The 17181-nt window shown below is 42.2% G+C and overlaps 1 protein-coding gene across 3 annotated transcripts in view; it reads left to right on the forward strand.

Annotated features, from left to right (window-relative positions):
- Window positions 1–17181, forward strand: part of LOC141770560 (unconventional myosin-Ic-like) — a 77583-nt gene that overhangs the window by 37874 nt on the left and 22528 nt on the right. For all 3 annotated transcript variants that reach the window (XM_074640220.1, XM_074640222.1, XM_074640221.1), the window contains 6 exons: window positions 9709–9864; window positions 10648–10763; window positions 13962–14160; window positions 14640–14720; window positions 15124–15303; window positions 16876–16974. In XM_074640220.1, coding sequence (XP_074496321.1) covers window positions 9709–9864; window positions 10648–10763; window positions 13962–14160; window positions 14640–14720; window positions 15124–15303; window positions 16876–16974 — 831 coding nt within the window. The remainder of the gene's footprint in view (window positions 1–9708; window positions 9865–10647; window positions 10764–13961; window positions 14161–14639; window positions 14721–15123; window positions 15304–16875; window positions 16975–17181) is intronic.

Genomic DNA, 17181 nt, shown 5'->3' on the forward strand with positions numbered 1-17181 from the left:
TAATAGCAATTAATCACACATTTAGTATCTGTTCAAAATGTACCTTAAAGGGAGATATGTCAAGTATTTAATACTCTTATCAACATGTGAGTGGGCAAATATGCTTGATTTATGCAAATGTATGTATATAGTTATTATTGGAAATAATAGTTTATATAATAAGAGATTGATTCTTGACGTCCGTGTATTGATACAATATTGACGCGAAAAAATTGCGATACTATGCTGTAACTAGGGATGCAACGATCCGATTTTTTAGTTCCGATACCAACGCCGATACCTGGGCTTTGTGTATTGGCCGATACCGAGTACTGATCCGATATCAGTGTTTCATTAATAAGCTGCATGCCTCACTGTTTGGAAGTGACTGGGATCATTCTTTTATGTGTAAGGCAACATCAGGCTTAACTTAAACATTGCTCTCCTAACTTTGTAAAACAAATTGTAAGAAATCAATACTATACAAAAACAACTTGGCAAGAAATCCTTCAAAATTAACAGGGATTACAATTCAGGTGTGAACATTTTTAATGCAGCAACTAAATGGTCAAAAATTAAATAGGAATTACAATTCCAGTACATAATGTATATTGTATACTGTATAAACATAGAAGTGATTTTAATAGATTGGCCCCATTATCGCTGATATCCGATCTAGCTATTTGAGTCAGTATCGGCCCGCTATCCCATCCGGTATCGGTGCATCCCTAGCTGCATCGATTACTTATGTGAATCCACATTAGGGAAGTTTTCCGTTCACTTGTTCCCTGCCCCCTCCAAGGAGACCAAAGTCCAGGATAAGCTATAGAATGGCTCACCTGGAGCAGGTAAGAACACAGCAGAGTAGTGCTCAGGAGCACTTAATCAAATGGGGGCCTTAGTTTAGTAGTGACACAGTACAACACATCGAATACTCCAAGACTCCCAGCTGATAATTGTGTTGTTTTGGCCCGCATGTCCTCAGTTAGGCTGGTTTAGTTCATGCGGGAGACTCAGCTAGCTCGTCCCACCTGTCTGACTGCTCTGCAGAGCAACTCCACAGTCTCTCGGGATTTAAATGTACATGCTCACTGTTGAGCCTGGAGGGGCGTTTCCATGGTAATCATAATCAAAACGAAAAATAAGCTTTGATCCTGTACAGGTGTGGGATGGGAAAATACTTATTAATACTCACCTGTAGCACATCTGTTATAGAGGATATAACTCACCTCCACTTAGACATATTACACACATAGAGTGTGTATTCTACTTCATTGTCTTCAAGTCTCAATGAAAGTCAGTCTTTGACTAATAGGACGCCATCAGCTCCTGCATGACTTCTGATGTCACACTTGGCATCATTATGACCTTACTACATTTACACAAGGACGACATTCACGTCTCAAAAATGAATCTAGACGTTCTGTATTTCTTCACTTCATGCCACTTCCTTTCTGCCAGCTACTGCCGAACACATAAGAGAAGAGGAGAAATCGGTGCCAGACAACTGATTCATAATGGAAAAATGCAGAAAAAAAGGGCAAAACACTCTGCAAGTAGCTAACCATTTCTTCATGAGATTGATTGTCATTACACAAATCATGTGAAACAGAAGTCGGAAGAAGTGAGTTTATTTTCTCTAACAGGACTGACTGCTACACACCTCTGTTCTCCTTTTTGCATATTTAAATTGGATCTTTTACATGCTCAAATATTTAACTCCAATTGGTTTCAGCGCCCCGGGGCCTGATTTGTTTCTTAGCACTTTGAATAAAAAAATAAAAAAAAAAACTGCCCACACGACCTTCGTTTTAAAGAATATCCCCATCCAAACTAGAGAGGCGGACCAGTAGGTGTCGATAAAGACTACGTCAACGATACGTCAAATACCAGAGAAGAAGATTCTGAGCATGCGATGTGAGCTCATTTTCCTTTGGTGGTATTAACACATCAAACAATAGTAGCTAATTATTTCCCTATTTATAGACACTAGTGCAGTGCCCGTTCTGGTGTGGACGTTCGGAGCGCATGGCCGTTTGGAACGGACCGATTGCTTGGACCCAAGAAAGTGCTGTTTGGGCTTTGTAACTTGATGCAGACCATTTACATGCACAAAAAACAATATAGCGCTCTAAAGGAAAGCAAAAAACACAAAACCATAATAGGTCCTCTTTAAAATCTCTCTCTTGTGAGTCCTCCATCTTTATGAATATGCAGTGCACCTTTAATTTAAAAAAAAAATCCAAATAGGTAATTATTGTAGGACTGCCACTAATGATTTTTATCACTATTGAAATGCTTGAAAAATTATTAATCATTTGTCAATGAATTGTTGTGGATTCATTTTCTATCGATTTACTTATCAATTAGGTAACAAATCATTTAATCTCAAATCTCAGTTTGTACACTAAACACATGTAGAAAGATGAGATTTGCCAGTACAGTACTATTATAGATATACTAGAGTTCAACATACTAAAAAATGTCTGTAAAGAAGTGGAGTTGAGTCACACAGCCATCTTTTTTTTAATCATGGTTGCCATGGAAACACTTAGTGGTGAACACATACACATTTATAGCTCTTTAATGTAGAAAAAGTGAATACACAAAACCAAAAACCAATGCTCTTTGTTGAAAGGTATGTATACAGTTCAATAAAGCTATTGAGAAGAGAGGTGCTTGATATTGACTAATATACAGTAAGTAAAGCAGCACTGGTGCAACACGCCAACACAAATAAGCCAGTAAAGTGGAAGCACATTCAAACGTGTCTTATTTCAAGCCTAGTTATGTAGGTTTAGATGGCTGTTAAATTCTCATCATTATCCATCCGTGCTTCCATCATGAGCACTGTATGGTGCAGTGAAAGCAGCAGGTTAGATGAGGTTTACATAAACAGTGTGACATCTGAGCTCTGCGAGCGCACCCGGGGCGATGTAAAGGTCAAATTGCTATTGTTCACAGGCTGGCTGGATGATCAAATCCCTCTGCTTTCTCCTCCTTTCTCAGCTTCTCTTAGACGTGGTCGCTGGTTCAATCTGTCCTTTTGAAAGAGGAAGGAGGGACTAAAGGGAGGAGAAAGGACATGGGAATAAAAAATAGTATAAGAATAGTGAGTGAGATTCAAGATACGGTGAATACACCCATACAGTAAAATGGGTTCGTGAAATAATACTAGGTGGCATGAGGAACAGTTACTGTAAATACCTAGTATTTTGGATCAGTTTCTGTGTTAGCCAATTTACATGCTGATTGTCTTGTTAACGTATTCTTTGATCAGATAGTTCCTGATTTAAGTCATCGTTTGCCAGTGAATGGAAAAAAGGGTTTTGTAGAAAAAACAATATATTTCTCGAAATAAGGTATATGAAAAATCTTTTTGTCAGGGGATTACCAAAGTTAGTAAGATTCATAGACTGAGACCCATGAATGTCTGTACAAAATGTTGTGCCAATCCATTCAGCAGATGTTGAGATATTCCAGTCTGGACCACAGTTGAGGACCGAACGACCGACATTGCCTCTAGCGTGGCTCAACATTTCAAATGATACCCAGCCCTAATTGTTCTCTGCAGTTAGACTTTTTGTGAGTCCTGGTGTTCTATACATTTTCTCTAGGGATTTGTTATTTTAGAGCGCTTTCACGAGCCAACAAGTCTGCTTTTTTGCGGCTCAACCTCTGGTGCGGTTTGTTTGGGTGGTTGTGAACGCAGTAATCGTACTCTGGCACAGACCGAACAGAGGTGGTCTCTATGCAAACCAAATTGCAGGCTGCCTGTGCCGGCATTTGTTGAGATGGACACAGGTAAACAACAGGTTTGACATCTGGGCCGAAGAGAACATACAGAATTATGCTTAATAAAGTCCACAAAAATAGTGACGTTTATAAAGTCATTCCAGATAAACTGGAGGAGAAGGGATTTGTTTGCAATCGATCAGTGCCAAGTCAAAGTGAAAATACTTTGACAGCATCAAAGTCCGTGATTCCCTACATAGAAGTGGCAGCTCTCGAGATGAAAAAGATAAATTCACTGCTTCATACACTCCCCTCAGCAACTCATTTATTTAATTTATTTGGTCCTCTTTGATTTGTGCACTGTGAAACCGAACCAGACTAAATAGAAAACAAACCAAAAGTATCAATTTAACTCTGATTCGGACTAGCCAAACGGACTATGGTTTATGAAACCCCCTTAGTGGATGGTATTGTGAGAAGATGTGGGAGCTTAAGAATGGATGAGAAGGGCGCCTGGGTTAGCTCAGTTGGTAGAGCTAACCCAGGTATCCCATGTATCAAGGCTTGGTCCTGACCGCGGTGGCCCGGGTTCGAATCCGGCCTGTGGCCCTTTCCGCATCCACTCTCTCTCTCCCCCCTTTCAAGACTCTATCCACTGTCCTCAATAAAAAAATGGAAAAATGCCCCCAAAAAAATAACTTTAAAAAAAAAAAGAATGGATGAGAACAGTAGACCGATAGGGGAGAAGGGGCAGCGTGGTAGAGCATTGTTTCAGACTAATCTACTGGGCAGATAACTGTTTTGGGAAAAAGTTATCAGCCAATTGCTCTTCTTAATCTCTGATATGAATAATGTGCTGCAGTTCGTTTGTTTTCATGGCTCGAAAACTCACACGAGTCAGACGCTATAGCAGAAGCTTCGTTCACACTGTGAGTGACACAGCAACAGGCTACAAGTCAAATCAAAGTTGAGCTGACCTCAACTTTTTTTCAGCCCTCCAATAACAACATAGCCACATCAACGAGCACTTAAGCAACACCTCAACGGCGACTCGGCGACGCTGTAGCCGACCCCGCTTGCCGTTTTGTCGTTCGTAGTGTGAACGTAGCATGAGGCAGAGAGTCGTACCTCTTCAGGTCTCCTGCTGCTAATCTGGCCCCAGGCTGCCTTGTTTGCTGCAAAGGATTTGGAAAACATGACGACATGTACTGTAGGAACCGGGTAGGCACGTACTTGGCGTGTTCCTGAGACCGGGTGGAGGTCCAGTGTGCGGCACTACACGCAGGAAAGCCAAACAGTGAAAGCGGCATTGGGAAACAATGAAGTAATGGAGAGAGAGAGACTGAAACAAGCAGGGAAAGTGAATGAGAGATGGAATGTATAGAGGAGGAAGAGGAGGGGAGAGGTGAGGTGAGGAAATAAGGCTCTGGTTTCTTTCCTTTACGGCGCCATAATATTTGGAGGGTTTTGTACTAAACCATGACACCTTAATGTAAATGTCCGTTGTGCCACTCCTAACGGTGATTTGACCTGTTCCCAGATGATGGAGTCCTTTACGTTTGGTCTAAACACTCGCTGTCTTGTAAATCTTTCCCAGGAAAAATCCTCTGCTACATAGAAAGTCATATACAGTATGTTTCATATGTTTCCAGCTGCAGCAACAGCAGTGTGTTCTGCATTAAGAAAAAGAAGTGGTTAGTTAGTTATAGCAGCAATAGATAAATAGCTGAACAGATAAGTACAGAAATCACCAAAAAAAACAAAACAAACGGGTCAAAACACCAGCCATACTGTTTGATTGACAGGTGAGAAGTGCAGAGACTGTTAACAAGGAATGTTAGTCACACACACACACACACACACACACACACACACACACACACACACACACACACACACACACAGCTGCAGTTTCTTTGCTTTCTATAGAAATGTGTGAAACAATGGGTCACCAGAGCTCATGGCATCCAGGGGTGAGAGAAACAAGGATGTATGGGATGTGGGACATGTGAACTCTCACATGCTGATATTAATACTTGAAAAACATGTGAATACTTGTATCAATACAGCACTGATTCAATGCATTCCATCCTCAACTTTCCCTTCCCTTAAAGCTGTAAACCTTAAAGGGGACATATCATACTCATTTACAGGTACAATGATTCTTAGTTTCAGGTGATTATACACTAACGAAAACATAGTTATGAATATTATATGCCATTTCTGCTAATAGATCCCCTGAAATGTTACACACTGTTCCTTTAAGCTTTGAGTATATTGTTACCTACATCTACCACTCCTGTCAGTGTGTCAGCTTCCTTTCCTCATCACTTGCCAGTCTTCTTGATGTGTGCAGCATTTAGTCTGCTTCAAAGCAAACTAAATGCATCTGTAAAGCCTTGAGAGGTGCTGAAGAAGCCTATACAGTGAATGTATAGCCAATGCGTCATGAAAAGCAATGCTGATATCCATTGCATACTCTATCGAAAGTCTCTTTATTGTGGGAGTTGTATATTGTGTGGCCTTGTAAAATCTAACAGTAAAAGCCGTCTCTTCTAAAGAGATGAAATCGACTTGTCCACACTTTGGTTTTGTGCCATTGTTGTGTCCTTATGAGGACGCGTGCACACATATGCTGTCGCAGATTTTGCAGCCTGGAGTAAGAAGTTAAAGTGCACAGATGAAAGATTGAGTCCTCCTCATCAGATCATAAAGATGAGATGTGAGTCCGCTCTAACAGCCTCCCTCTCTTAGCCAGGCCACTCTGCTCTTTTGAAAGGCAGTAAAGATAAAGTGCAGGGGGGTTGCTCAGTTCATTAAAGAGCATAAACATAACAGGCGGTGCTCGCTAATGTTATTAGGGTCACTGTTACCTGCTGCGCTGTCACTTCTGCCTCCTTTATGTGGAGTTACAGACACAGATCCAGGTCCACACCAGTGTCCCACGGCTTCTCCTCATGTGTGGAGCATGATTCCTCCCTTTGAAACCCAGGATCAAACACGCACACGCAATGAAATCAGATCAAGATGTTGTGCACTTCTTTGTGTTCTGACCGGCGATGAAGTGATTTAATGGGCTCGGTGTTAGTGTCGGTGAGGGCGCTGCTGTGTGGAATTTCAGGGAGTATTGTTAACTTTCCAGTCCAGTTTAAATACAGGCCTGGAGTCATAACCTGGCATCCATCATCTCCTCTCTCTTCTTCACCCGTACACTTCTCTCCTCTGTATTTTTCCCACCTGTCTCGCCCTGCGCTAATTAATATGTTCTCTCGTCCCTCAAGCTTTCTCCTCTCTTTCTTTCTCCTTCTCTTCTTCACGGTCTCCTGAGGGATGAAGAGGACCGTACTGCTTAGCACAAAAACAACACCTGCTGTACTTTGTGTGTGTGTGTGTGTGTGTGTGTGTGTGTGTGTGTTGTCTGTCCCTGTCCCTGCACAGGTTGTCCCTGCCTCTACCCTCAGCACAAAGTCGAGTTGGTTTTAGTTCTGTCCAACTCAGTACATGTTAAACATGGATTTGGGTGACATTCGCAATCTTATGCGCAAAACTCAAGCCTCTATCTTAGAACACGGCTTCCTGGGCAACCGTGTCGATGAGCTCAAAAATGTAAGTGTTGCAATTTAATTTCGATTCTGATTCTAAATGTGTGCTGTGTATGTGCAACCTGGGTGGGGCACTTTGGTCGAAGTGATACATTTCCTCCCTCACACTTCAGGGGTTTGGCTCCATCTCAACTTTTAGAGGTGAGAAGGTCACTTAGGGACTGTTATAAAGACAACTTTGGGCGATATATACAAACAGAAAATATCCTCTCTATTTTATCGTATGTGTTTGAATGAATGGCTTTTTATACGTCAAACAGTGCAGTCCGTGCCATTGGTCTGAATGTGCACTATTGTAGGGTTGACAGCTGTGGGGACTTTCTTTAAGTCCTAAAAGATGTGATGAGAGCTTATGGGACAGGAAGAAATGGTTCTACTAGCACAAATTTTGATTCCAGGATGCAACTTATTTCTGTGTTAAAGATGATGACATCTGATAACTCGGCTTTACATGTACATTACATGGCAACTATTTTGATAATTGATTCATCTTTTAAGTCATTTTTCAAGCAAAAGCACTCATTCTATTGATCCAGTTTCTATTGTTTTTCTCTGTTTTATATCTTCGTAAACCAAATATCTTGTCAACTGCTGGTCAGAAATAAGATGCCTGAAGACATCACTTTGGGTCCAGAGAAATTGTTATGGGCACATCTAGCGAGCTCTATAACTCACTCTGTCGGCCGATCGGTCGGTAGGTCCGCAAAAATGTCCCCACCCTTTGGCAGCCACAGTTTTCGCCCTAGGAGGCTAACATTTGGCATGGAGATCAAGTGTGTGGGTGTGAATAGCTAATGTGAACTTACCAGACTTTTCTAGCTGTTCTCTTATTTGCTTTTACCCACTTGTTCATTATATCCACATTACTGATGATTATTTATCAAGAATCTCGTTGTGTGAATATTTTGTAAAAGCGTCCGTGGTCAATCCTACAACATCATCACAATATAGATATCGAGGTATTAAAAATGTTGATTTCCCAGCCCTAGTGGGAGGCGTCACGCGTACGTGGTTGCAGCTGTTGCAAATTCACTCATTCTATCCTATTTTGCCATTTTGTAGACTAAAGAAATAGTCAAACAATCAAGAAAATAATCTGCAGATTAACTGATAATGAAAATAATAATTAGTTGCAGTCCTACTTACCTACTTATATCTTTAAATTTGACGTTTTTTGAGTTTATGGCAAGACCCCGCAGCTTTAGTGCTCCATCTGTGTCTACACAGGATGCCTTCAGGCACAGTGATGAGTGTAGGTCAACTGCGTTTGGGCAGCGCTCAGAGACCAACACATGATCGCTGTATTTATGTGCAGAAAATAGAAGAAAATAGACCTGAAGCGTTAAAGGACCAATGTGAAACAATTAGGGGGATCTATTGGCAGGAATGGAATGTAATATCAATAAGTATAGTGTATTATCACCTGATAATAGTAATCGTTGTGTTTTCGTTACCTTAGAATGAGCCGTTTATATCTACATAGTGAGCGGGTCCTCTCTCCACGGAGTCCGCCATGTTGCACCGCCATGTTTCTACAATAGCCCAGAACGGACAAACCAAACTCTGTTAACTTTTCCTGCTTGGTCGATAACTTTTCCTGCTTGGTCGATAACGTTACTCACTCCCGTCGTCAACGCTCTCTCTCTCTCTTGCTTCACCACTCACCTCCCACATACACACACACTCTAAGCTCTGCTTCTCTTACAACAACTGGCTCTAGAGAAGTTCATTCACGTTTTCACGTTGGCCACCGTAGCAATCCTACATGCTTGGTTCACTTGGGAGAGGCTTCAGTTGGCTGTAATCTCCTCACCTTACCGCTAGATACCGCCAGATCCTACACACTAGACCTTTAAAATACTGCTTGGGTCACGTTTACGCAAGTATAGTTCGAGTAAACCACAAGATGTTCTGCAGCCTGTGTAGACAGCTGGGCCGATTATCTATCTGTTCCGTCAGACGCACGAGAGACTGACGACTGAGAGATGTGCCTGACATGTGCTCTTTATTCAATTAATCACAGTTCAGCGGAAGCTGTTCATGCATCACAGTTTGAATTCCACATGTACTTGATACTTTTATGTGTACCTGCCTCTCAGTGGCTTTTATATTGGTGTTAAACAAGGCAGTACACTGTTTCCACAGCTTTTTACTGGTCATTTGTCTCCCAGTTGGTGCAGCACTGATTTATGATTTGAATTTCTGGTCTCTTCTAGTCCCCTCATTCCTTCTTCCCTAATGAGGATGGATTATGTGAGCGTGATGTGTCCATCGGTCCCTCCCTTCTTCGTTTGTCTGATTTCTCCTTTGATTGATGAAGTGTTACACGACATAGGTTATGCTGTCACGTTCAGTCACTAACTCCACCTCCTCCCTGCTTGTCCTCCTCTAGGTGGTGGCCAGTGACGGGGTGCGGGCTATGATGGAGTCGGCCCTGACAGCCAGAGACCGGGTGGGCGTGCAGGACTTTGTCCTGCTGGAGAACTACACCAGCGAGGCCGCCTTCATAGAGAACCTGCGCAAACGCTTCAAAGAGAACCTCATCTATGTGAGTGGTTGGAGTGAAGCGGAAATAACATATATGACATAAACATTTTTAATAAAGATGGTTATTGAAGAATTGTGACGAAGATATTTGCTGAGCAGAATGTTGTAAAATTGAAAAATCAACTTGTCAGTGCTCTGTGTGTATTAACATTGATATGTAGCGGGGCAACACAGTCTCACGCCAGTTTGTCAAATAGTCACGAAACTTAATCTATTTGATTCGTTTACACAGACACGAATTTCCCTTTTTTTCGTGACACTAAGCACGATTTTCAGCAAGATTCAGCCAGTTTCCCAGAGTCACAGTGAAAAATCGACCTTATCATTTGCATATTTGGTTCATTTAGATGCAAATTGCCCAATTTAAAGTGGACTAGAGCTTTTAAAATACTCTATCCTAGTGAGAGATTTGATTTGTCTGAAAATGACTTCTTTGCTGTTCATTAGTAGTTAAAAACACGACAGAATGAGCTATAAGCCTCTCCTTTAACCATTTTTACCTTGACCTTCATGGTGGATTCCTTTAGTTGATTAGAATTAGACTGTATTTCCACTCCAATAAGCAGCGTTATGTTTCACTTGGAAGCGGGCCGAGACCTGTGGGTGAGGCAGACAGCTGTTTGGTCTTAACTGAACTTAAATATTCTCACTGCAAAATGACTCAACAAATTTTTAAAGTTTGAATTAAATACTCACACGAATAGTTGTGTCTGAAAATTTAACAGTACACTACTACAATAAAGTGTTTGTCATGTAACGTGACCGTATGCTCCCTCTCCACCAGACATACATTGGTTCAGTTCTGGTGTCAGTTAACCCGTACAGAGACCTGGAGATCTACACCAAGAACCACATGGAGCGATACCGTGGAGTCAACTTCTACGAGGTCTCACCACATATGTGAGTACACAACCTCTGCACACCTTTCAGTATTCAGCTCAGCTATACATTAACTTTACATTTTCAGCCAAATGACTTACTGAAAAGTTATGAAAGACACACAGCAATTCAGTCGAGCTGGTTTCAGCAAATAAGAATACACTAGTGCAGTGCCTGTTCGGGACAGGGGGCCGTTCGGCACGTCCTTGGGTCCTCAGCGATACACCCACCCAGTGTGAAGTAGACCGGATGAACAGTTCTTGAGTTATGCGAAGGACACACACACACATACAGACAGACATAAATTCCTAGCTTTATAGTTAGATGATGCTGCTACAGCCCTACCTATTGGCCAAATGGTACCAAATTTGACATCATATCTACACATGTCCCATATCTTAAAGTGTTTAGGAGATATGATTTTTTTTGTAATATAAGCCCTGCCCACAGTATTTGAGCAAACTGTGAGGACCAGCTTTAGCAAAACTATATGGAACATCAACAATCCAACTTTTTCCGACTTGGTCCAGAGATGTCCTGTACCAAATTTGGTGACGATTGCTCAAAATTTATAGGAGGAGGGGCGCCTGGGTTAGCTCAGTTGGTAGAGCGGGCGTCCATGTATCAAGGCTTGGTCCTGACCGCGGCGGCCCGGGTTCGAATCCGGCCTGTGGCCCTTTCCGCATACACTCTCTCTCTCTCCCCCCTTTCAAGACTCTATCCACTGTCCTCAATAAAAAAAAAATGGAAAAATGCCCCCAAAAAAATAACTTAAAAAAAAAAAAATTTTATAGGAGGAGTAGCAGAAAAAAACGATTTGGACACAATTCAAAACGGCGGGAAAACGATCTAGATGCAAATGGGCGTGGCTTAAATGGATAGATTCGTCTGGACCCACAGATTCCAGGAAAAATACTTATGATTCAAAAGTTACAGGCCAAAATGTAAAGTTTGTTGTTATTGCGCCACCATCTGGCTAAATGTCACCAACTTAGACGCTGCACTCCCTGGGATCCTGAGCAATACACTCACCAATCTTGAAATTGATCGGATGAGCGGTTCTCGAGATATGCGACATGACAGAAAGACAGATTTCTTTCTTTACAGTTAGATACAATCATTAAAAGCAATCCGTCATGTCATCCTTTTGGTGCCTGGCCATGAATGCATCATTATATACATGAGTGAAAGCCGAGTGGAATGATTCATTGCACTTCTTTGCTATTACAGGTGAAACATTTTTTTCGGATTGGCCGAAACGTCATTCATGGTGGACAGCATGTTTACTGTTGCCTTGTTTTTACTCCGTACCTCTAAAAGAAGGAGACTGTTGATGCTTTGTGAAGCTTTTTTTTACCCGAGGATGACATAACATTTGTTGCACCTGCCTCCTAAATCTCGTCACAGTGTGTACGTTTAGGGCGTACGGGAATATTTGCCCTAAGCGCCGCTCTCTCAGTCAACCAGCTACCGTAATGCTCTCATGGTCTGACTATCCTTTTCTCTGTCAGTCAGACTGTTTGCAAGACGTCATGGCATGAGGCAGAGTGTTTGTTTGAAAGGTTGCCACAGGAATGGTCAGGGAATTCCCTGTTAAGTCCTCCCAGTCCCCATAGGTCAGCTACTAAACAATCAAGTGCATTATGGAGACTTGAAGTGGCGTCATCGTAGCATTTCAGAATCTCTCACTAGCTCTCTCTCTCTCTGGTACCACTGGTGGGGTTTTTTTCTCTCTTTACTTCAACACTTGCGCGTAGGGCCAAATGTTTTCTCTCCCTCTGAGTGGAAAGAAAGATGTGCTTTGGCAAGTAGAGGTGGAGGGTTAGAGAGGGAAAACAGGAGGGAGAGGTGGAAAGAAAAGTAAGCAAATGATGGTACCAGGAAAGAGATTTCCTCCCTTGAGAGGGAATTCCTCTGACCTGAGCCTGACCCCCCTCCCTAATATCACACACATACAGTACACACACACATAGAGTGCTTTGCCGTTATGGCCAAGCTGGTGGTTTCTATCTTCCAGCAATTAGTCTGGTGTCAGAAATGTGTCCAAACAGGCTGAAACAACATAGCAGAGCTGATAGCAGCAAAGGGGCTGACAAATGATACTGTAACTAAAACCGGCTGCGCTCGCTGTCCACTCTGGACTCCATGATTCATACTGGTGTCTTTCCATGTCCACACACTATGGGATGCTATCACATGTTCAGACTCAAGTTTTCCAAGACATTTAGCTGTTTTGTCAGCACTCAGATGTACTGAAGTGTGTCAATGCATATTTTTTATTTTACCCATTCATTCAGTTCAGTTTAATAATATACGCATAAATCCATGTTTCTAATATTTCATTTAATAATATTCTATTTATTAATAATATTTCTTGCATACATTTTCTTCTCTTTAATTATGTGATAGCTGTTTGACTGATATTTGTTTTTCAACGGATGAAATGACTAGACTGGAAAAGGGTGGCTTATAGTGACAAACCCACAGAATTATCACCCAGCTCGGCAGTTCCCCAATTCTACAGAGCACCAAAATGCTTTTAGATGCATGAATAAATGAAACTTAAAGGTACCCTGTGGAGTTTTCTTGTAAACAAACAAAGTTTCTGTTTACATTGAAGGACTAATATGTAATATATTTAATGTAATAAATCATAAAATCACAATGATATGTCATCAGAGATTAAGGAAACATGCTAAGTTATTTCCATTCCGGTCCGGAATGTCTGTTTTTGCTTTGGATGTGTGCGATCCCTTTTCAACACCCTGTTGCCACATGGAAATAAATTGGCACACAAACACAGCCTCCTGCAGCCATGGGAGCAAGCAAACAAACTGGATCAACAGAGATAACGTTAACGTTAGATTCTACCCGACCTTAAAAGCCTTGGCACATCTCTCTGTGGTCCGTGTGCAGCTGCTTATCAAGGCAGCGAATATTTGAGACACACAGCAGGTGAAGGGATTCCGACTACTGCTGGCCAGAGGCTAACGTGGTTGTGTCTAGAAGGTAACCCTCAAATTGCGAAAACGTGCGCTAAATGCTACCAATTACACCGGAAGAGTGGACAGGCCACAGCTCCAATATTTTGAATTTGGACTGCTGTTACCCATTTTAAACACTGGCTCTCAGTGCTACATATTGCTCCATTAAATGTTACTTCTTTAACTCTTCCTGCCGAACGTCTGCCTGACCCCGTCTCTCCCTCCACTCCTTCAGCTATGCAGTGGCAGACAACTCGTATCGTTCCATGAGGACAGAGAGAAAGGACCAGTGCATCCTCATCTCCGGAGAGAGCGGCGCCGGGAAGACGGAGGCGTCCAAGAAGATCCTGCAGTACTACGCCATCACTTGTCCAGCCAGCGAGCAGGTGCAGACCATCAAAGACCGCCTGCTGCAGTCCAACCCCGTGCTGGAGGTGAGATGAAGTCTTTTATTATCCTGGATTTTTATTGGAGCAATCGAATGTCCCATAGTCCAAATGCTTCCACTCTGACAAGAGTCAAATAAAACAACACTAAAACTGTGAATGTTTGTGAAGAATAGAGTGGTGATTGTTTCTGTGTTTGGTTAAAAGCCAGTGTTTTTGGAGAATGAAGGCAAAAACAGAGGTGCGGAAACGCTTGTTTAGATGTCTGGCATGTCTCCGCCAGATGCTTTCCAGATGTGTATAAGCGTGTGAGTGTACACTATGCCCTGTAATCTGCGCTACCGTCCCAGACAAAACACTACAGTGACTCTAATGCCTTTAGCTTTCTCTCTGTTTCACCGCTACCTCCTCATCTGCCATCCTGTCTTTATCACACGTCTTCTCCCTGCTCCCTGTTATCTCTCCACCTCTTAATCCGTCAATCATCACGCCTCTCCTTTCTTTATCCCACTCTATCCTCTCTCCAGGCTTTTGGCAATGCCAAGACGTTGCGTAACGACAACTCGAGCCGCTTTGGCAAGTACATGGACATCCAGTTTGACTTCAAGGTGAGTAGGACAGTCTGATTTACACTGGCAACTACTTTACGCAAGAGTTAACACTGTCTAACAAGTCCCTTAAGGGGGACGCACACCGTTGCAAGCAAAAAAAAATATTGTTACCTCAAATCATATTGTTATCATGATAATATTAACAATGTAAATATACTTTTGTTTTGTGTTGAAACTCTGTATTTTTGTATAGAATCTATTTTTTGTGTAATTACCCACACCACTCCTCCCGTATCCCTTTTTTGTGGGTACACAAAATATGTTATGGACTACAAAATCCCTGTCGACCTGCATGTTATATAAACCCCACATCATACCTCAGTACCCCAGCCTTATCTCCTCCTCCTCCTCCTCCTCCTCTCCTTCCCCCTTCCTTCCTTGGCCTTTATCCCGTCGGCAGGGTGCCCCAGTTGGAGGCCACATCATCAACTACCTGCTGGAGAAGTCCCGCGTGGTCCACCAGAACCACGGGGAGAGGAACTTCCACATTTTCTACCAGCTGATCGAGGGAGGAGAGGAGGACCTGCTGAGACGCCTGGGCCTGGAGAGAAACCCTCAGCAGTACCAGTACCTGGTCAAAGTAAGTATCTAGTACTTTAAAGGTATAATTAGAATTTTTTTAAATGGTGTTGTATGAGATACTTAAAGTCAGTGTATTTCCTACAATAGATGACGGTTGACACACCCCCAGTTTGGAGAAACAGACAGGAGTACCCTGTACGGGAGCAAAGCAGTGTACTGCTGTAGACGGGGGCAGCGCAAAACGTATTTCAGCCACCCAAAAGAAAGACTCACCTAAAAAATATATATTAATTATGTGTACGCTATTATAGAATATTTTCTCTGCTTTACCTTGCTGTCAGACAACCCTTTCCGATGGGTAACTGAAGACGTTATCTATGCTCTCTTCAAAGCTACCAGACTCCTTTGACAAAAACAGTGATTTTACCTTGCAGAACACAGAAGTTGCTGGTCTGCCGTTGCCTCGATCGGTCAGTTTGTTTGTGTTACTGTGTGACTTTGGTGTTTTAAAGGGTTAGTTTGGATTCACCAAAGTCACACAATATCACAAACAAACTAACTGATCGATGCAGTGAAATTGTAATTTTACCCTGCAGATCACCAACCCCTGTGATCTGCAGGGTAAAATTACAGTTTTTGTCAATGGAGTCTGGTGGCTTTGAAGAAAGCATAGATGGATATAACAGCTTCAGTTCCCCGTCGGAAAGGGCTGTCTCCTGGCAAGGTAAAGAGGTGAAAATATTCTAAATATAGCGTATTCCTGTCTGCTTCTTCAAACTGGGGGCGTGCCGACCGCCATCTGCTGTAGGTAACACACTGACTATGAATAAGTACCTCATACAACCCCACTTCAAAAAAATCTCTATCTCTTTAATAGAGTTGCGAAATGGCAGGATGCCCTTGAATCCGAAGTTAAAGCCCCATTTATTTTTCCCATAGACAATGGTACTTGACTCACATGGACATGGAACTCTCCCTGTTAAATCATTAGTACGAATGATTAAGAACTCTTTTAAAAAATATCTGGTTCTTTGATAAAAAGTCTTCATACACCTACAACGAAAAGTCTCAATGAAGTCATTTACGAGCCACACTTCAGGCCCCGGAGAGAAACCTGTAGATGAATATACATCATCTGTACTGTAAATACTGCAGGGAAGTTGCAGTAAATCTTTCTCTCACTCTAGCTCTCTCTCTCTCTCTCTCTCTCTCCTATCATAAGCCATTGGTCTGTACAGTGTGTGTGTGTGGGTGTCCCGGTGGGACTTCTGGTTAATAGGCTCTCAGTCAGGGACTCTCAGTGCAGCGAGAGGAGCTTTCCTCAGGGGGGAAATCTGCCTTAAGGCACTTGCTGAACCCTCCCATTGATGAACACACGCACACACACACCAACAGCTACCGAGCACAAACACCTCCTATGTGTTTGTCCAAGTAGGTGTTTACATCACATATAAATAGGTGTTTACATGTAAAGTAAACACCTATTTACACCATCACCTACTTTATGGGTTTCGCTGGACATTTTTTTACAACTTTACTAGGAAATAAAAGGCTGAAGTAGATGATAAATATATATATAGAGTGTGTGGCAGAGTGATTTAGGTTTTGTGTGTATGTGTGTTTTCCAAAGGGTAACTGTCCCAAAGTGAGCTCCATCAACGATCGCAGTGATTGGAAGATGGTGAGGAAAGCCTTGACTGTGATTGGCTTCAACGAGGACGATGTGGAGGTAAGTCAGAGCTTTGTAAATTTGGGTTTTCACCTTAAGTAGTGTGGGTAAACTTAAGAAACTTTTAGCAACAGTCTCTTTTTTTCCCTGAAATCGACAGAGCAAGTTGAATCTATGACCCCTTCCCCCTTACATTTCTAAAGGCTGTATGAAGCTTATCCACGGAATATGTTACATTTTCACTCCTTTGACAATTACTGAATTCAT

This window comes from Sebastes fasciatus, chromosome 7 (genome assembly GCF_043250625.1).
Source record: "Sebastes fasciatus isolate fSebFas1 chromosome 7, fSebFas1.pri, whole genome shotgun sequence".
In the NCBI taxonomy this organism is placed as follows: domain Eukaryota; kingdom Metazoa; phylum Chordata; class Actinopteri; order Perciformes; family Sebastidae; genus Sebastes; species Sebastes fasciatus.